Below are 21,806 nucleotides of genomic sequence, written 5' to 3'. Positions count from 1 at the left end.
GAGGATTTTTTACTCAGGTTGATGGTTTGGGGGGTGGTGTCATGCTTCATAACTCCAGTAATGATTGTGTCACCAGAGCATGTCAGTTTACATGACTACAAATTTTATGGCTTGTCTTGTTACCCAAGTGTGTTATGATTTTCCAGCAGTTGCACACTTCACATGTGCCACTTTTCTGACTGCCGATAACATGTTGCCTAACAGAGCCATTGACAATGCGAAGGGTTCATGGGTAAGGCAAGTAAAGCCGCAATCCATGCACATTATTTCTTCTTTCTTTAAGTTGTGGTACGCAAATCATTAGACATCAGACAGACAAATCACTCCTTTTTGCAAGTTCCAATGAACCTGGATTCTTCGTTGCTGCATTTTATGAATTTCACATCTTGCGGGTTGATAAACGGTTGTCAGCTGTCATGTACATAGAGCCCACCCTTACAACTTAAGGTTTTGTCAGGACAAGTCGTGAACTTGTCGGACTGAGTTCCTGGAGGTTTCATACTATATGACTGGTAGTCCTGGGAATGTTATGCAGCTGCTACTCACGCTGTATGATTATGTATAGATTGTCTTCCAACAAAGTGTAAATCTTACACTACTGTACTTTTAAAAATACAAAATAAAAAGGGAAACAATGAAGCAGCTAATTAAACCATAAAGAACAATCCAAGGTAACAGACTGATTGAGAAACTGGTGGGATCAAAAAGGTGTAGCCTTAGGTGGCCATGAGGATGTAACATTAAAAACCAATGCTTTAGAGCAACATTTAATGTGCCACATTAATATCTTTCATGACTGAAAAATAACTTCTACTTGAAAAACACTAAATTTAACCTTTCATCACAAGAGGCTAGTCTGATATGTATTAATGTTTCTATATAAATAAAACATACATGCTAAAAGTCACATTGAATAAATTCTAGATGCAGAGAAATGTAATATTATCCTCTACTGCAAACAAGGCTTATGTACAAGAGGACAGGATTTTTGTATGCCAAAGAGATGTGCCTTACAAACCGTGGAGCCCTTATAGAATTGAATAATTTATCAAATTGACACCTGCTGTCACTGAAATGTGAGACAAAGAATACGGAGCATGATTAACAAACTAATGCCTTGTCTTGGTGTTCCCTGGAAAGCTGCACGAGACAGAGTATTTCATTTGAGTGAAGGCTGGTTTGACTTTTAGACAAATTATCGTAATTTTGTTACACAGAATAAGGTCTTATAATTCAGGATATTTTTTTTCTAAGAAAATATACATAATTTATATGTCTGTTTTTGATTTAGTTGAATATGTATCATTACTAGTGTGCTTTATAGTATTTATATGGACATAGGATTATTTCATCAATGTTCTGTTGTTAAGAAAGCAATTTTGTTAATTACAAATTTCTTATTTATTTTTTTTTAATGTCAATTCAAAAGAGTACTGTCAAGAATATTATATTTGAGGGGAAGATACTATACATTCTTGGTGGTATTTTTGAGTTAACCTATTACATTTGTTAATTTATAAATTGAATTACTATTCAATCTCGGAATGTCAAGTTTATATATAAATTGTTTTAAATTTTATACCATAATTTAGATAAAACTTTTTTGTGGCACTGCTTTGTTGCTTTATTGATATTTCAAAAGGTAGTACTAGCAAAATGTGCACATTTTAGTATGTGTTTTGCCTTTTTTTATCATGTGTACGAATGACGTGCAATATGTTGATTGGTATTGTGGGACTGCAATGTACAGTGCGCATGCAGGAGTGCAATGACATTGGCTATTTATAAAAATGTAAGGCACTGTTTTAATATATAGTGTAATTTGTACAATTACATTTCTGTTTGCCTGCAAGCAGTTCTTGCAGTGGAATTCTGTTGTCCTGCCAAATTGGGCCAGAAATGGTCTTAAAGGATGTTCGCTCATTTTTCAAATAGGGCTTAAATATTTAAACAGTGTGTAAAAGGCATATATTGGTGGTCATTGATTTTGATTCATAACTGACTACTATAACACTGTAAACTGATTAAGAAAATCCTGATAAACTTTTTTAAAAATCTGTCTTGCTGTGGACAATAGCTTTGTTACAGCTCTTTATTATGAGGCGAGTTATGGAAGGCACCATATAAAAAATCACATTAAAAATCAGGTTATGTATTACAACTTTTAATCAAAGTTTATGGTAGATTATGAAGTTTGTACATATCAATATACATAAACCTGTTTTTTATTTCATGAACTAAAAATTTCCCCACTATCATCAATAAAGTCTTAAGCATAAGTATTTACATTTTGTGATGCTTCTGTCTTAGACTATTTCACATTCACTAAGCAAAAGCTTAATTCTTCTGAAAGGAATTGCTCTGAGGGGATAGCTTTGTTTGTAGGCATGGTTTTCATTCACCTTGGAGTCTGGTATTCATTCTTGGCTTCAAATGAGTGGAGTACACGCAGCAGTCATCACCATTTGATGGCTTCGCAGCAGTTAATTAAAATGATTGACTCTGTTCTTTTAAAGAATTTGTAAGTAACTGGAAAACCTATTTACTCGTCTAATCATTAGATCTAGTAGTTTGAATTGAAGGATTGTTTTCTCAGTGACATTCCTTGGATTGCACTTTTCAACTAGTGACCTGCAGGACAGATTCCTGGCTATGCAAGCTGCAAGACCTTTCCTAGTTTGTAAAGGTTCTGTTAATACAGTAATAATGACTTGCTAACCCAGGGAATTTCTAGATGTGTAAGCCATGGCTGTGTACTAAGAGATGCAGGCACTTTCTGTTATTTTAATGTACTTGCACTACTTGTGCCAGCAGATGACACCTGAGAATGCAAGTAACCTGAACACACTTAGCCAAACTATGTCAATTCAAGAAGTGAATGTGCTAAGGTGTTATGTGTATTGTAAATACAAAATCTGTAGTGTCAGGGTCACTTGGAGTGTTCATTCAGGATAGGAATCATACTGAGAGATGAAAAAGCACATATTTTAACTATAACAAAAGATGTAACTCACAAAATATATAAAGCATCTGTTCTGATTTCAATTAAACTGTAGGATGATAATTAATCATTAGTTTTTATTATTGATCAATTCAAATTGTTCAGTGAAGAGAAAAAAGAATTGCCTTATTCGGTGAATTATTATTTATCTAATGTATTTCCAATGCTTTCAGTAAAGTGCACTTCTTCTGTGCTGCATTACTTCTATGCATTGTGGAAGTATTTTGGGGATGTTTGGCTAGTCTATCATATTTTACGCAATTCAACATTCTTTATGAACATCTGACGACATTTTATAACTGGCAGGACTTTAATGTTATTGAAATAATCCATGTGCATAATAGATGACAAGTGTCAAAATAATTCAATGAATTTTAAGATGTTTAATTTTACCAGCTTTTGTTTGTTAATCTATTAAACTAGGAAAAGAATTGCACAAAAGAGGCAATGATGCTTCAGATGTGATTTCATGTAGATATTTACATTATTGCCGTGTGTTGCTCACTGCAATTTTCTTTGATTCTGCACTTAAATAAAAAATATTTTTTATAATAGTGTCTTAATACAATGAACTCTTTAATACGATATTGGAGCGATGTTTAGCTCATCACACAAACAGTAAACACCAGACCACAGCAGGACTGTCTGCAGTTCATTTCAACGTAGCCCTGATCTCCTTATCTTCGTCATTGCAACAACAATCAGATATGAGGTTCATCATCTGCTAGTACCACACTATTTTTTAATGGTCTAGTTGGACCATACATGGCACACATGACATGCAGGGACCTTTTGGTGAACTGGCGTCCTATCCAGAGTTTGTTTCTGCTTAAACAAGTGCTTGTTGTCACTGGTTTGTACTCTTGCAGTCTGTTTTCAGTGAACTTTTTAAACGGGTCCAGGGAATGAATTAAGGATTAACATTTTTAGGATCATGTAACTCGCTTAAATGCAGATTTGTTACAAATGACTGATAAAATAATATTTGCTATGCTGAATCACTCCCGTGTAGAGCTTTCATGTTTTCCCTGTGGGTTTTCTTCGGTTTCCTCCACCAGTCAACTTGATTAACCTGCTAATCTGATCATCTACTTTAGACCAACTCCTTGTGAATGTGTGAGTGTGTCCACCAATACAGGATGCACAGTTGATTTTTAACTTCCAGCTTATGGTGCTGTACCACAACCTGAACTGAATTCCTGGATGTTTTCCCTAATGCTTCAATTAGGGGGGGAAGTATCCTAACTCTTATAAAGTCGTATGTGTGGCATAATTAATTGTAGATTTGTACATATGTACTCCAAAGAAAGCATGTTTGCTGGTAGTGGAATATTTTGACATGGAAAATGTAATATTGTATAATAATTGACTCATTATTTATGCAAAGTATAACACTGCAGTGTGCAAATTATACAGTAGTAACAAAAAAGGATAGTTTAATATTGCCTGACTTGAAGCTCATTTCTATTAGAACCCTGCTCACAAAGAAATTGACAAAGCATGTTACTTTCACATAAACAAAGCAATGGTTTTCTATGTGGACAAAGTGTTTTTCTACATAATAAAATGTAGGGTGGTCTTATAATTGATAGTATGCTTTTGAAAGGAAGGTTATATTTGAAAGCAGAGTTACAAACATAGGCAGAAATGTTTGTACATGAGATGTTTAAGTGTGACTCACTCTTCCATGTAAGTTTTTCATGTTAAGATATACTAATACCCTTAACCAAGGCCTTTTAAGTTTCAGTGAATTTTCAGTGTTAAGTGGCCTAGAAAATCTACCACTCCCCAGACAATATACAGTAGATTCAGAGAGTATTCAGAAAATTTCACTTTCTTCACATTTTATTTAACTTTAACTGGATAAATGAGCTATTTTTACCAGTCAGGGTGGCTGATGGAACAGTCCTAACGGATGACACTGCAGTTGTGACCCACTGGACCAACTACTTTGAGCAGCTGTTCAAAGTTGATCCTCCAGCTAGGATGTTGGTTATCTCTGGGTCCAAGATTCTTGAGGCTGATCCTCCAATTAGTTGTGAACCACCCAATCTCACAACCAAGGGGAGGAAAGGCTGCAGGGATCTGTGGTATCCAGGGTGAACTTCTCCAGGCTGGTGGTGAGGCTGTCCTCCTGGCAATTGCAAGCAGTCTTTGCTTCCATTTAGGAGACTGGCATCATCCCAACTGACTGGAAAACAGGACTTGTCTTCCCTATGTGGAAAGGAAAGGGTGATCACCTGGATTGCAGCAACTACATGGGGATAACACTTCTGTCGGTGCCGGGTAAGGTCCTTGCTAGGGTCGTCCTCAATAGGATCCGTGATCACTTGCTCACCTACCAGCAACCGGAACAGTCTGGTTTTACACCTAAGAAGTCTACCATCGACTGCATCCTGGCACTGAGGGTTCTCATGGAGCGCAAATGCAAATATTGACAGAGTTTCTTTGCAGCCCTTGTCAATTTTCGTAAAGCGTTCTACTTAGTTGATCGAGCTGCCTTGTGGGGGACACTGAGTGTTTCGGGGATCCCCTCGAGGTTGCTGGATATCATGGCTGGCCTGTACACTGGTACTGTGAGTGCTGTGCAGAGTGGAGGCAGAACCTCTGTTTTTCCCAATTGATTCTGGAGTTCGTCAGGGGTGTGTTCTGCTCCTACTCTGTTCAGTGCTTGCATGGACTGGGTGTCGGGCAGGATTTTGGTGTCCAGCACGCTGTGGGGCATCTATTGGTGAAGAAAGATTGACAGATCTTGACTTTGACTCTCCGATGATCACAGCATTGTCAGCAGTGTGTCTGTCTGCAGAGAGAGTGTCGACCTTGTTGAGAGATTTACTTACCTTGGCAGTGACATTCATGTTTCTAGTGACTCTTCGTATGAAGTCAGTAGACTGATTGATTGGGAGAGCATGGGGTGTCATGAGGTCACTAGAAAGGGGTGTGTAGTGCTCCCGATATCTATGCAAAAGGACAAAGGTCCAAGTCTTTAGAGTCCTGGTGCTTCCTGTCTTGTTACATGGTTGCTAGACATGGACGCTATCCAGTGACCGGAGACGAAGACTAGATTCCTTTGGTACTGTGTCTCTCCGGAAAATCCTTGGGTACTGTTGGTTTGACTTTGTGTCAAATTAGCAATTGCTCATGGGGTCCCGAATGAGGTACATTAACTGCATTGTGAGGGAGCGTCAGTTACGGCACTACGGTGGTGCGTTTCCCCGAGGGTCATCCAGCTCGCAGGATCCTCACTGTTGGGGACCCGAGTGGCTGGACCAGGGCAAGGGGTCACCCATGTAACACCTGGCTGCAACAGATAGGAGGGTCATTTCTGGAGGTTGGTACTGGACTGCGTGTCTGGGACTGGGGTTGCCAACCGGGATCCCCAAGCTGTTTTGTCGTGTGGCAACACACTGTGCCAGTGCATGCTCCCCAACTTGACTTGAGGAACTGAGCTGGGAAAGATGAGCAGCAGGTGAGCGTGATAAAGGATAATCATGGAAACGCCAGCGAGAAGAGTGTGTTGAGCAGATGGAAAGAGTACTTTGAGAGGTTAATGCATGAAGAGAATGAGAGAAGGTTGGATGATGTTGATATAGTGAAACAGGAAGTACAATGGATTAGGAAGGAGGATGAACAATGGGAAGGCTGTTGGTCCAGATTACAGACCTTTGGAAGGAGGTAGGATTACATTAAGGAACAGCTCTGAACCCTTTCTTATTTGCAGTGGTGATGGACAGGTTGACAGACGAGATTAGACAGAAGTCTCTGTGGACTGTGATGTTTGCTGATGACATTGTGATCTGTAGTGATAGTAGGGAGCAGGTTGAGGAGACCCTGGAGAGGTGGAGATATGAGAGAAAAGGAATGAAGGTCAGTAGGACCACTAAGACAGAATACATGTGTGTGAATGAGAGGGAGGTCAGTTAAATGGTGAGGATGAAGGGAGTAGAGTTGGCGAAGGTGGATGAGTTTAAATACTTGGGATCAACTGTACAGAGTAATGGGGATTGTGAAAGAGAAGTGAAGAAGAGAGTGCAGGCAGGGTGGAGTGGCTGGAGAAGAGTGTCAGGAGTGATTTGTGACAGACGGGTATCAGCAAGAGTGAAAGGGAAGGTCTTCAGGACGGTAGCGAGACCAGCTATGGTTATATAGGTTTGAGACGGTGGAACTGACAACAAGACAGGAGACAGGGTTGGAGGTGGGTGAGTTAAACATGTTACGATTTGCATTGGGTGTGATGAGGATGGATAGGATTAGCAACGAGTACATTAGAGGGTAGGATCATGTTGGACAGTTTGGAAACAAAGCCAGAAAGGTGAAATTGCATTGGTTTGGATATGTGGAAAGGAGAGATGCTGGGTATATTGGAGAAGGATACTAAGGATAGAGCTGCCAAAGAGGAATGTCTAAAAGGAAGTGTATGGATGTGATGAGTGGTGGGTGTGACAGAGCAAGATACATAGGACAGGAAGATATGAAAATGGGTGATCCGTTGTGTCGACTTCTAACAAAAACAGTCAAAAGAAAGAAAGACAAAGTGAAAAATGATGTAAAATAAAATGTACCCATTTAAAATGGCGTTTACATCACAGTAAAGCGTGCACAACATGAAGGGGTCTGAAAACTTTCTGAATCAAGTGTATTATTTCATAGTTATTAATTTACAAGCTGCTAATGTAGAGTAGAGGATTAGCCAAACAAAAGGTGAAACATGTTTATGACACAAGGGAGCATTACATTTACTTTTGAAAAAAAGTGGTGTCTAGACTTAATGTGTTGCTGTGTGTCACATTTAATATAAGTTAAATAGTTTAATATTAAGAGTTTGCAGGTAATGGTAAGCTAGAAGAATATCTCACACTCAAAAGTTGTCATATTAAAACAGAGAAAGTAGAATGGTATTAAAGGTTGACTGAACAGGAAGATGCACCAGTAGATGGCATGAATCATGTGAAACACCTGCTAGCCCTGTTGGACACATCATTGTCCATATTCTGATTTGCACAAGGTATGTAATATCAATGTTGAATGTGCACTACTTAGTCTTGTGTGATCTGCAACAGGTTTATCAAAGAAAAAAGTTCACAAGGGTAAGAAGAACTTTCTGTGCAAAACTCAACAAAACTCCTTCCATCCTAAAAAGACCTTCATTGGACATAATTTAGAAGAAAAATTAAATGTTGGTTCACTATAAAAGTTTATAACTTGTATATTAGAAACCACCTTTCATAAAAAAGGTTACTTTTAGAACCAGTTGCCTGAAGTTGGGTTTAAAATTACTTGAACAAAAAAACTGATGCTGCCTCCTTTGGGTTGAACTGCATATCCTTTATCTAATGTATTATTAACATTTTAATTTTTTCCACTTTCAATGTTTCATTTTCAAAAAAATATTTAATACTAGTCATGCTGAAGCATACTGCAAATATTGAAGAACTCTGCTTTGAATATCTATAAGTATTATGTCATTTATTAGTTAAATTTTTTTCTGTAACTTAAATAAATTATTTCCAGCTTTTTAAAGTCCATTCTTTTTTCAGGTTATCATTTTTTTAGATCCAGTAAAGGAAAATAGTATATCAACATTCCTTCCTAACTGTTTGAAATGATGTAGAAAATAGTTGTGAGGATCACCCCAGTCAAATTAAAGACAATAAAAACAATAGGAGAGAGTGTTAATAATTTAACCCTGAGTATATGCTACTGAAAGCTGGGGCCTAGCATGGTGAGCTGTTTAGCTCCACATAGCCCTAAATAATAATGTAGGCATCAGCAGACTTCCTGGTGAGGTTCTGAATTGAGAGAAGTTCAGAATTGTATTTATTAGGTGGCCTGCTTTAAAGTGCACGTTTCACTTAGCAGAAGGAAAAAATAACGGGTATAAAAAGTAGATGAAATTGATCCAGGCTATGCATTTATTAAATACACCCAGCCGTCGGTGGCCTTGCGCCCTAAGGTAGTTTGTCTGCTATTGTGACTGAATCTAATAAATGACTTGAACTACAAGGTAACATTTTTCTGATATAGACAAAAACCTGTTTAATAAATGCAGGCTGAAGCTTGAGGGCATGTGATAAAGGGGAACATTGGCAGCCACTGTAACAGGTTTATCTGTATACCTTTCTGTTGTGTGCATGTGTGTTTGTATATATGTATATGGAAGTGAAATTCTGTGATGAGGTTTGCATATTTGTAGCTGGGAATCCACAAAGGGAGAAAGTGAACCGTGTATCTTAAAAAAAAATCTATATTTTTTTTTTATTCCTAAGCTTTCAGTTTCAGAGTAAAATGATTGACAGACCGGAATACAAGGCAATATATAACATAAGGAGGGGAGAGGGGGAGGGTAGGTCGGTGGGGAAGTGGTGTTTGGAGGGTGGTGTTCAGAAAGTCTTATTTATTTATGTTCTTTTCAGGCCCACATATGCTGGGTTCATGTCCAAATGTCTGTTAATGGTGTTTTCATTGGATAGCCACAATTCAGCCAGTTCTCTGGCATTTTCATTATTAGCCTTTACTTGTACTGAGTCTCATTTAAAGGTGTGTCCACTTGAACTTGTATGTGCGTAAATCAGAGACTGTGGAGCCTTTATACTGACCGTATTGCAGTGTATACATGTTGCGAGTGTTTTTGATGTATGTTCCACGTATACAACTGAGTATGAACCACGTGGTATGTTGTAAAATACGTTCTGCGTCTCTACTGCTGATTTCCTGCTTTTAGCATTAAAAAGATACTGTGCAAAGTGTTTGTAGGCCTGTGCGCTATTTTGATGCTTGCTGTGGACAGGATAAGTGCTGTACCTTCTCATACGTCGCAATGATAACAAAGTGTATGCCAGTTGTGATGAGGTCAGGTTAGAGTTGATTGTTTGCTTGGGTCTGTGGCATCTCCTATGTAAGCATTGTTTGATGAAGGTGTCTGTGTCACCATTTCATGTGAACAGTTGGAAAAGATGGTGTCTGCCATTGTTTTTAGTCTCCTTGGTATTAAGAATGAACTCTTCTGAATAGTGTCTTAATACTGCTCTGTTTATGTGATGATGGGCGATTGATAGCAAAGTGTAGTAATTTATCTGCATAACATTCCTTGTGATAAACACCTGTCATCAGGTTGACATTGTTACCTCTTTCAATGGAGATGTCCAGGAAATTGATGCGTCAGTTTATTTCTTTTTCCATAATGAACTTGCATTTATAATTAACGTTTAATCTGCACACAGAAGTTTTGATTTTCAATTTACACTGTTCCAATGGCTTCTTTTCAGTTGTACTTGTTTGTATAAATGATTACTGTAAAATCTTGCGTATAATGCACACTATTTTTACTTATTTTAGTTCTCTCAGAATTGGGGTGCACATTACACACGACATAATTTTAAAGGAATAGTTTCTCACATAAATCAACATAAAATATTTGTTGTTGCATTCGGTGCGCTGTTGCTATATGTTAGTCATCTTTGGCAGCAGAGGGGCGGGTGAGTGGCAAGTGGCTGCCAGACTATTTTCAGAAAAGCATGCAAAACAATGGTTTTACACATAAATTAATTTAAAAGTTTCTTGCCTGTTCTGTTGCCTCTCTCGCTGTGTGTTTGAATCTGCGGCTACAGCGGCAGTAGAAGTTGCAGTGCGACGTAATCTGGTTTGTACCTCTCGTCATTGTAAGTTGCAGCCTCCCAGGCGAATATTGCCACAGGCATATCTGCTGCACTAACTTGTGCAACACCATGATCAGCTGGAGACCAATCAGCCGATGCCTGTGCCTCAGTTTCGTTTTCAATCTGAATCGACAAATCACTTGCACCAAAATCAGAGTCCAATACATAATAATAAAATATACGCAAAATGTCATCCACTGAGTATTTTGCTTTACACGTTCATTCTCTTGCCAGATGTCAGTTCCATTTTTGCCGTTGTTTGCTAATTGCTACTTACACACATGCAGCTATTAAACTTCAAGTCAGTGAGTCTACCTTTTCCGTAATAGCGAGTTTTTTGACGTTTTTCAGCTAATTATCGCCCTCACCCCTCCTGTCAACATCTGCCCCATGAGAGTTAATGCAAATCTTGAAAAGTTAAGGGTGCACACTATATACAAATTTTTTTTTTAATGTGAAATTTTTGAGCTAAATCAGCATGCAGATTATACACAAGTGTGCATGATATGCAAAATGTTAACGGTATACTACAATGTACAATGTTTGTTAGAAGTAAAAGCAACATTTTAAAGCAAGTTAAATATATTTCTCTTGTACCATATTTCTCTTGCCTTAAGATTTCTGCCATGGTTACTAAAAGAGGGGCATATACAGGTTAAAGTGTGGGCTGCATTTCTAAAAGAATACATTACCAGGGAGCATGCGCCCTTTGCCGAACAGAACTCATTGCAATGAGGGTGTCTAGCAAGAATGCTGCTTCTTGCATTAAGCAGTTTACATTCCATTAACGCACAAGTTATCTGTGATTCCAAGGTGTTTTTTTGGCATATGTATTTTCCTGTTTTATTGTCATACACTTATTTTCATGTTCAAATCCCACACTGTTTTATAAATGAGACCTCTGGTCACCGTACTGCTCATGAAATTGTCTCTCAGTCGAAGGCCTGATTCTACCTTGACTGTACTGCTTTAAGAGAAAGTACATACTTATACAGTGCACTGAAAAGTGAATTTGTCAAATGTCTTATGCTCAAAATCTTCCTTGTTAACCAAGGAGAATAAAGTCCCAGAGGTTCTTTTTAATGCAGATGAAATGGGTTTGTAAAACTAGTGATACTGAATGAATGGTGTGTTTTTCCTTCCACGGCTTTCTTTATTTTACTTGGATCTTATTTGTTTTTGATCATTTATTTTGCCATTAATTTCTTTGTAACTGCTGGTGGCAGTGGAATACTGAAGTGTTCGCTGAAAATTTAAGGCATGTTAAGGTCCTCTTCTCTCTCTTCACTTCACAATGCAGCAAGAAATGGCTGGCATGGCCACAGTGCAGTCAAGTAAGTACACACTTTCTCAGAACTGTCTTTGTCTGTCCATGACATTCTTGGACTATTGATGATTTCTTAAAAAACATTACTACTCCTTTAATATCTAGTCTATAAAAAAATTAGATTTTAGCATTTCTCATTATTTCCCTGTATGAGAATTTCATCATTTTTTTCATGAGATTTTTTGATGAATAGTTCCTTTCTTGTATTTTGATTCTCTTAATTATTTTTATTTGCATTAAAAAGTGATACACTAGATGCCAAAAAGGGGAGTAATATGCCATCTATATCTAATGAAAAGCGTTTTAAAATTTGAATTAAATAGACATGATAGACAGGGTTGTTTTTTGTGTGGAAGGTGTGGCTTTAGTGCACTACTCTGAAGGGGTGAGCAAGTTTCCCGTGAGACTGGGCATAGACTGATGTTTCAAGCTGCCATGAACTGATAGAGCCACAACTTGAAAGAAGTCATGTCAGGCAGGTTTTATTTTTAGAATTTTTCTATTATGCAGTGTAGTAATTGTCTGCGTTAAGCACTTTCTTTCTTTCACAACTCACATCAACTTCCTTTTCATTACGAAAGCAAAGAGTGATCCCTTTTATGTATGAGTGCCCTTCTGTTTTATCCATTTTTTCTTTGTTTATGATATCCATTTCTTCCCATCATTACATACTAAATGCATTTCAGATTTGTGTAATGTTAGGGTAACAAGCAAATTGGCACTATGCTAGCGAGGAATGGAGAATAGCAGCTGTTAGTGTTATACAGTATCCTTAGATTCACATGCAGATATGATTTTTTGAAGTAACAGTTTAGTATGATACTACGGTTAACTGACTGATTTGTTAAAAGGAAATCATGATTCTACATCCGTTAACAGAGTTAAGAAAAATGACATTCATGACACTCATAAAAATAGTTATTAAGTGCAACAAGTAGTCTCAGAAATCCGAAACCTGTCCCAGCAAAAAGAAAAAATGTAATTTTATATTTCAGGTGGAATAGACAATGTAAAACATAATTAAAATGGGAACCTCGTTTACATAAAAGCAGCTTGGGGGGGAAAGTCAAACAGCACAACTTGTTAAGATGTGGAATTGTGTCATGTCCTACATTGGTTCCTGCTTTATGTTAGCTTACACTGACTATATAAAAAAAAAAAACTAGATTAAGGTTAATAAAATGGATGAAAGAAAATAGGTAGTGTCAGTTAATGTAAAATAGTTTTCTCAACTACCTCAGGGTCATGTTCATGAGTTTAGAGAAAGGTGAGACAGACCACAAAATCAGTGTATTGGTAGCAGTTTTGCAAATACTAGTGAAGATAAGTCAAAGTCCTAAAACAAAGCTTTTGATTTGCTGATCAGTCTACAGTACCACTTATTGGCCAAAAACAGGAGACTACAAGTACAAATGGATAGAATGAAGCTACTGTCAAATGTTGCTGGGCTCACTCTTTGTACCAGTATGAGAAGCTGAGAAATCAGGAAGGACCTTTAGAAGAACTGTTGAATTGATTTGAGAATATAGTTTGAATGCCCGCTAGGTAACATCTCTTACATACCCTTTGAGATTTTCCCAGGAGGTGTTGGATTAAGATGCTGAGGATAGGATGGCCTGGTATGTAGCCGTCTCCCATCATTGGTAGTTTATTTGTTCTTGACAAGTAAAACACACTGTCCACTTGCTCCACCTTCAGGTCACAATTTCTTCATATTCCTCATTTCTTTGAGTCATACCCTTAAGTCTAGACTGTGAACCACTCCTCTGTTGTTAGAGATGCTTTCACTTGTAATATTACCATTAAACAATTGAATACCATGTTCATATTAAGCTTTCACAGTGTTTAACATTACACATTTTTAGGGTTATGGAGTCTTAAGAGAGAAAAAAAAAACCTAAAATATTCCAAGAGTAGAATTCTGTGAACCGTCTATTGCATTAGTCAAGTGTAAATACAGATTTTTAATTGAAGGTAAAAGCTTACTATTTGACTGAGCCAGCAACACTTCAGATGACCAGGCAGTGGGTTAGTAAAAAGGTCAGACTGTAACTAAGGATACATTTTGAGAACATGCCAGTATGAAGTGCTTTTTACAAGTATAATATAGCTAGCTTTAACATTGGTATTTTTGTAGAATGCTCAAGAAGTTTGGATTTGAACTTTTTATTTCCATGTTTTCTTTATGTATGTGCTTTAAATTTTCAGAATAATCCCTCCTTTTATGTTCTTTCCCCTACACGTACTGGGACAACTGTCTGCCAGGTGTTTCCTGTGCATACATACAGCTGGGAATGTGTAGTTTTGGACTCTGAAGGCAAACACGAAAAGCAAGAACAAAGGCAGAGTCAGCAGGAGAACAAACCTTCATGAAGATTAGAGAAATGCTGTGGGGAGTTCAGAATTATTCAGTCAGATATTGACCACATAAAACTATTTTATTTTGATCACCGATTATAAATATATACTACATGTGTTTTTAACAATTTGCCAACAATCAGGCTGGCTGAGAAAAGAATCATTAAAATTAAAAAAATAATAAAAGAAAAACGGGGAGATCACTGAAGTACCTCCACGGTATGCAGTTCAGGATACTATAATATAATGTATGCCAGTAACAGTGACATCAGAATTGTAATTCAGGACAGATAATCATTGTGTCCAGGAATGGCAATGTGTTGCACATAGATTTAGCATATGTAAATAATATTTTCACTATACTCTGCAGATGCAATTGAAATGGCCCTATGACCAATGAACAAAGGTAAACAAATCTCAACAATAACTATGGAAAGAAGAAAATATCAACATGTAAACAGTGACCATCCTGAAGCATGCCAGTTTATGTATGAGCTGGCTCACTACTGTTAACTGATGATGAAACTAATGATTGGTGCAGCAGAACAATTTCTAGTTTTTATTTGTCACTGTAAGACCTAAAGCTCCAACACTTGTTTGACAACATTTTATCATGCAGAAAAAACATGACTCAAAATAAACTTGTTACTGCAATCATGGAGCCAATATGATGAGGCAGGAAAGAGTAAAAGATCCTAGACAGACTTAACCATCTGATGTAGGTCCAAATCAAGAACTTAATTTGAAGTTAAAATCCCTACTCAGAACAGTATAAACAGAAGTTAAAAAAAAAATCTCATAGAAATCAAACAAGGGTTTGCTGATAACAAAGGTGGTCTTGAACTTGATGAGTCAACGTGCGAAAATATAAAAATTTATTAAACCATTTTAATTCATTTGAACATATTTTATTCCAGTAGTTAAGCTTATCTGATATTGGAGGATGGATTACATTGTAAAACATCATGTTTATGTATAGAGAGAGGGAGATATATATATACACACAAAGAAATACAGTTAATATCATCCAAAATTACTTTGTTTCAAGCAGCAAAGCACTTTCCACTCACAAAGTACTTGATCTGTTTGTCTCCCCTTATTTTCCTTATGATACATCTCCATGCATCTCAAGGTGCATTCCATAGATTATTCAGCAAAACATTAAAGATATACCTTAGTTATTTGGATATTATCATTAATTAATATTATGATAATGTATAATAGATGTACGTGTACTAAACAGAAAAATAACCTGGGGATTGTGAAACACAATTTAAATAATAAAGTGCAAAACAAACTTTTCTTGTTTTAGAAAGCATTTATTGTAAATTGAATATAGTCCAGATTTATATTGCTCACTCGGTTGTTCATTTAGAAATCAGAAATGTCACGTTTGTTTATAAAAAAAAAAAAACACTATCACCAAAACTTGATGTTAATTTCAAAAATATTTCTCATTAAATTTCTGTGTTATGTAATTATAATATTAGTCATTCTAAAGCAATGGTTATACCCTAGTTGGAAGGCCTGTTTGTTCTTGCACTCCCTCCCCATTTTCATGGTATCCCACTGTGTACATTACATATGCGGTGTATCTTGTCCTCATCTCTCTTTTTAACATGTTCTTGTTTGCTTACTTTAATGACAAATTACTGTTCTTTATGCATTTGAGTAAAATGATTAGATTACACAACTATAAAGGAATTTGTGTACATTTTGTGCAGTAATTTGTATGGGTTATTATCTTTGTATCATTTACACTATGAGCATGCTTTATCACCATAACTTTACTAAGTATTAATTATCAGTCTAGCAGCAACTGGCAGTGACACTAAACAACGTTTTTTAATTGTTTCCTAATGTCTGTTGAATTTCCTTTCTCTTTGTCCATTTAAAACTCAAGGATGATGGATTTACAATTTCCCTTGAACGTTTTCTATTTCTGAATTTGTACAAGGGGCGCCATAACTATGAAAGATGCTTTTTGTATCTTCTTTTGTTTTCACTTCTTAATAGGGGGAGAGTGAAGTCTTTTGTTTTGGCCACTTTCTGCATCTTTCTGGGGTTTGTCAGGGTTGTGTTCTACTCCAACTCTGTTCAGTGCTGGCATGGACTGGGTGTTGGGCAAGGTTGTGGGGTCCAGCGGCTGTGAAGCATCTGTTGGTAATGAAAGATTCACTGATCTTGACTTTGCCAACGACGCTGTGATCTTCGCAGAGTCAATAACTGAGCAGACAAACCTAGACATCTGGCACACAAGTAGTATTTTTTATGGACAAGTGCTTTTTGTGGCTTTTCTGTCTTCTTTGATGTATAAGTAAATTATCGTTTGTATTGTTACATGATATCAGTGTTATCAATGAGATACTTCAGATGTATTTTGTACAGCCATATTTGCTTTCTTGATAACTGAGCACTGTTTTTGGTATCTTGAGAATACGACGTAGACTTCAATTGTAGCCACTCCTGCGCATAACATTCAGTCTGTTAGTTATGTACTGCTGATGGTAACTGTAAAGCTGCTTGACTTGATGGGCCCCTAGATCTAACTACCTTGGTTACATAGAAATATGTGCTTATCCTGCAAGACACTGTGCTGCAGAGTGACAAGATTAAATTGAGATGGAAATGTTTATTATTGCCTGATGCCTTAATGTGTTTCCTGTTGTTTATGCCCACAATTGTAGTTTCACTATATCTTTAGTTCTCAATCCAATGTTTTTCTTTGCATAGCCAAGAAGTGGGTCTTTGTTGATACGGCACTTAGTTCAAATCAAGTTCTGTGCATTTGTTGTGAAACAAATGTATTCACTATTAAGACAAGATTGCTACATTTTGTATGATTCTTCATAAAAGAACTCTTAATTTTAAACGTTTCTTGGTGAATGTCTGTCTAACTGATGAGTTGTTAGGTTTCTGTAACTTTGGAATTGTAACTCACTTGTATTTTGTTCCGAGCTCTTCAGTTTTTGGTGATCAGTTTTGAAACATTGCCCTATAACACTTGTTCCCAAACAGGCCCCAGAATGTTGTTTGCTTGGTTATGTTCACCTCTTTGGATAAAAATGTCTGCTAAGCAAATACGTGTAAATGTAAAGCTTTTAGCTATCAATTACTGCCTGATCTGATAATTTGCATGTTATACACAGTAAATGTTCAGCATTACAATTGTGTTTTAATATATAGTGACAAATATTGTACCTATTTGGGTGATCTGTGTCAGATTAGACAAGTATTTGTTTCAATATGTTTTTTTTTTTTTATAATTAGAGTTCAAAAAGGTTCAATGGAAACCTAAAAAAAAAAAGTTCACACAGTGAGTAGGATGCACAGAATTGAATCAGGAACCTTGCCGTTTGAAGGCTAACTGCTGTGCAACACTGTTACTGTGTCCTGCAGTGCAGTGTCTTTTGCTTCGCATTGTCAGTTTGCAGACGTCCTATTTTGTCCATCTTACTTTCTACATTGCACCCTTATATACAATAATTTTAAATGGTTTAAGATCCTGTAAGTACTGTGTGTAACGAGTTACCCAGTAGCACAGTTAAAAGGAGCATTAGAGAAATGGGCATATCTCACCTCATTCATATTTGTTGTTTGGTGAGTAAGAACTAATGCACTCTGCCTGAATGAACAGTATTTGCTTAACAGTACATGATAACAGATGCTGCATTGTAATCTCCTTTGTCCATTGTCTTTTAGAAACCTGTGGAAATTAAAAATCTTGTTACGTGATTGTCCATATGTAGCCAGAAAATGTTTTTACCTGTCGGCATCTGCTTCCCTGGTATGGAAGGGACAAGAAAAGGAAGTGTGAAACGTGGCTATGAAGCATAAATGCCTTCAATTCAGCCTTCATTCTCCTTTCTTCCTTTAGCATTTGCCATCTATTAAGTTAAATCGGTAAAACTAGGTAGCGTTTAAGCAGAAAATGGCAAGTTGAAGCAACACACCATGGCTGAATTTTTTTTAGAAGTTTGTTTCTTAAGAAGTGGAACTGTAAATATTTGAGGGTCCTGCAGAAAGCCAAGATTTTAATTAGCAAGTGTGAGGAGAAAAGAAATGTAGTCCACTTTAAAATGTGCTGGCCTATGTCCAGCACTGACTGCTGTCTGCATTTCCTGACCCTGTTTTAGAGCAGAGTGTTTTCTTATTTCCCCCCTCTGAATCACTGCCACTGTTCCCACATCAAGCTACACAAAGGTGTTTCCGATGAAAGCACAGCTCTCTCAGATTTCAAGAAATTCATGCAGGGGTTTGTGTTTCCAGACACGTAGGTTTAGACTGTTAGGAGAGCGGACGTTAGTCAAGCCACAATCACGAGTGAAGTGTTATGGCTGACTTTAATAGTTTTATTTAACAATGCGTATCAACTTAAGAATTACATATTGCTTTTTTTAAATAAAAAAAAAATAATCCATGTCCTTGAATGGAGATAAAATACACAGCTGTAAAAATGATGTTCCTACTTTCAGCTGGGTATTGCTTTAAGCACCCTAAAAAGTCAGGTCTTGTGTCCTACACTAGTTCTATTTGCAGTGGAAGGCTAAAATTAATTTCTTTTTTTCATTGACACTCACTGACATTGAAATGGCCTGGTAGGTTTCATTAATATTCAAGAAACTCAATGTGCTTTGTATTTTGATGCTTGTTTTATTCGTTCTATTGACCTCTGTCTAGACATTATTCAGTCTAAAAATAGTTTGTAAGACAAGCAACACGTTTTTGAAGTGCTCTTCTACGGGGGGATGCACTCCGTGTTCTTCCTGTGGAGGGCTGATCGATTTTTGACTAAGTAATGATTTGGGTCACAGTCTGTTTTTAACACCCTCAGAGATCCCAAGAGCATTAAGATTCATTTTATGCACATGGCAAATAATTACACATCATCTGATTTTTTTTTTTTCTTCCATTTTCCTGTTTTCAGAATGTAGAGGTCATGTTATATCCTGGCAGATTTCACATTCAAGAGGAAGTTTATATTTTTAATAGTAGTAATGGAGGCCATTGACAGTTTTAGTTCTGTCAAAACAGTTAGGTCCTAATACCACCTGTCCTGTACTTAAATGTCTGAAATTAAGTGAATTATTGTATATCTTCAATACAATTGTTTAATTCTTGCAAAAAGAAGCCGTAGTGCATATGAGGTTAAATCAAACGAAGGGGTTTTTGGAATTATTGCTCCTGTACTACATAATCAAAAAGAAAAGGTTGTTACTGATTATGCAGTAAATGGCTGAAGATTAGCGAATATAGCACTTCAGATATTTGAAAGAAAGTATTTTTATTATTATATACCTTTTTGTTTACACCAATATGAACTAAAGAAAACGTACAACAATTGGTGCTTTAGGGAGTTCTTCTCCGAAAAAACTGGATTTTACAATACCATGACCAAACACTTTTTAGGATGCACAATCCTGGAATCAAGTTTCTTTAGTGCCCCAGTCTGTCCAAGTTTATATGTCATATCCCATAGCAGTGCTGTTTTATACTATTTGGCGCAAGGTGCCCACCTTTTTGGAAACACTTAGTCTCTTGTACATAAACACATCTTGCACATCTCTTAAAACAAAAATATGCACTGTATTAGTCTGAATCAACAAATAAACAATTTGAAACTACGTACGTATGTATGTATGTATAATTATATACTTATCCATACTTTCATTTTCAAAAATCCCTTTCATGCAAGTTCTTGAAACTATTTCTGTTTACCAAAAGACACGGTAAAACTTGGCATTTTGTCTACTAGATTGGTGTTTTACTGCTGCAGTTCACACATCTTCTCCTGCCTTCTGTTGCTTTTGCCCCACAGAAGTTCAGTGCATTTTTTTCTTATGTTTGTATTTGCATTTCACATTTGGAAAAAAACTAAGTACATACATTTGTTTTCATACAAACTACTTCCAGGACTCTGTTATGGGATGGGGACATTGCCTTTACTAACAGCCCTCCACACAGGATGGGAAACAGGCAGCCTTGAACACAGAGCTAGTTATACAGTGACATAGAGCTTGTGGCGTACAGTCGGGACACCTTTACACTGGAAGGACCCGGGAAGGGAGTGTATCCAAAGCATTACCTTCTCCAGAGCGCTAGGTGGCAGCGCCCCTTGGTTATAGCAGTGCCTCAGAATCCCACATCGATCCATGGAAGCTGGAGTTCGGTGCAGCCCTAGTTCCAGTTTAGGAATGTGTAGGTTCAGTACACAGATGAATTGTACACATTCAATATACAATATTGTCTTCATTTTTTTTATTATAGAACACTGCTACATTTGTAGTGTTTCTGTCTTTAATATGACAATAGGATATTGAACCGGTGTTTTAAGTTTCAACAACGGCCTGATATTCTGCTAAAAGAATTCTTTTGTGACTATCTGATCTTTTTTTTTGTAACTTGGGAAATTTGTAACAGAATGTAGTGTGCAAACTTGAATTGAACTCATATGTTTGAGGCCTGTAAGGGGAAAATATACAGCATCTTTGGTCAAATCGCACAGCAGATTCAACTGTGGTGGTCTACTGAATGACTTTTTGCATTTACTTGTTAGAATTAGCATTGTTTTTAGAAATCAAATGATCAAGTTTTTTGTTGCATTACAGTGGCCTCAGTTGCCATCTTCATCTCTGATTTACATCAGGAAGTTTATTATATTGCTCCTTTTATTGAACAGAAATATATGGAGATGGTATCTTGTGAATAAGTAAAACCATTCAGCAGAGGTGACCAGATGCTGTTATCCTGTACAGAAGATTATGAGAGTGTGCAGTTTGAGAAAATGGTTAATAAACTGGATTTATTTTGGCCTGCCAGCCCTCTGTTTGTTAGATGTTCAAACGTGTGAAGTGTTTGTAGATTTAGTGTTAGTTTTAAGGCATTCCTTTTAGACATCAGAAAGTAATTTGTATTTCATGTTTCTAAAAAATTGATTACAATAATATAAACACAATACCCAATATAAACACAAATGGTTCATTGGCCTTTTAGCTAATAAAATACTGTAATAGGATTTTTGAACAGAACGAAATAAACATGGTTGTTACATCAGTCCTCTCTTATTTGTAATGGGATGGGCTGGGATGTACGTGGGTGGTTCTTGTCTTGTACCCAGTGCTTGCTGGGCTGGGCTAGGGTCCAGTTACCCTGCCACATTCCTCAGGATAAGCTGGTTTGATGATGAGCAGAATATAAAAGTGAATGAAATCTTAGTTCACAACACATAAACAAGTCATATATTCAAAAATAAAAGGTAAAAATGCTGTTAAGCACTTCCTGTCTTTTTAAAACATGGATTCTAATTTCTTTTTAGAACATTGACATCACAAATTTCAGCAGCAGCTGGAATGATGGCCTAGCATTCTGTGCCGTCCTCCACACCTACCTGCCGGCTCACATTCCTTATCATGAGCTAAACAACCAAGACAAGGTATGTGAAAGTTTGCAGGTTGCAATTTAGAGT

General features: G+C 36.9%; 1 protein-coding gene across 4 annotated transcripts in view; it reads left to right on the top strand.

The window, feature by feature from the left end:
- The window catches only part of specc1la (sperm antigen with calponin homology and coiled-coil domains 1-like a), a 107,107-nt gene that overhangs the window by 69,076 nt on the left and 16,225 nt on the right, over nt 1-21,806 (top strand). For all 4 annotated transcript variants that reach the window (XM_039772141.1, XM_039772139.1, XM_039772140.1 and 1 more), the window contains one exon: nt 21,657-21,773. In XM_039772141.1, coding sequence (XP_039628075.1) covers nt 21,657-21,773 — 117 coding nt within the window. The remainder of the gene's footprint in view (nt 1-21,656; nt 21,774-21,806) is intronic.

The sequence above is a fragment of the Polypterus senegalus genome, chromosome 12 (genome assembly GCF_016835505.1).
Source record: "Polypterus senegalus isolate Bchr_013 chromosome 12, ASM1683550v1, whole genome shotgun sequence".
Lineage (NCBI taxonomy): Eukaryota > Metazoa > Chordata > Cladistia > Polypteriformes > Polypteridae > Polypterus > Polypterus senegalus.
Note: the sequence above shows the minus strand (reverse complement) of the source record. Positions and strands in the feature narration are given on the sequence as shown.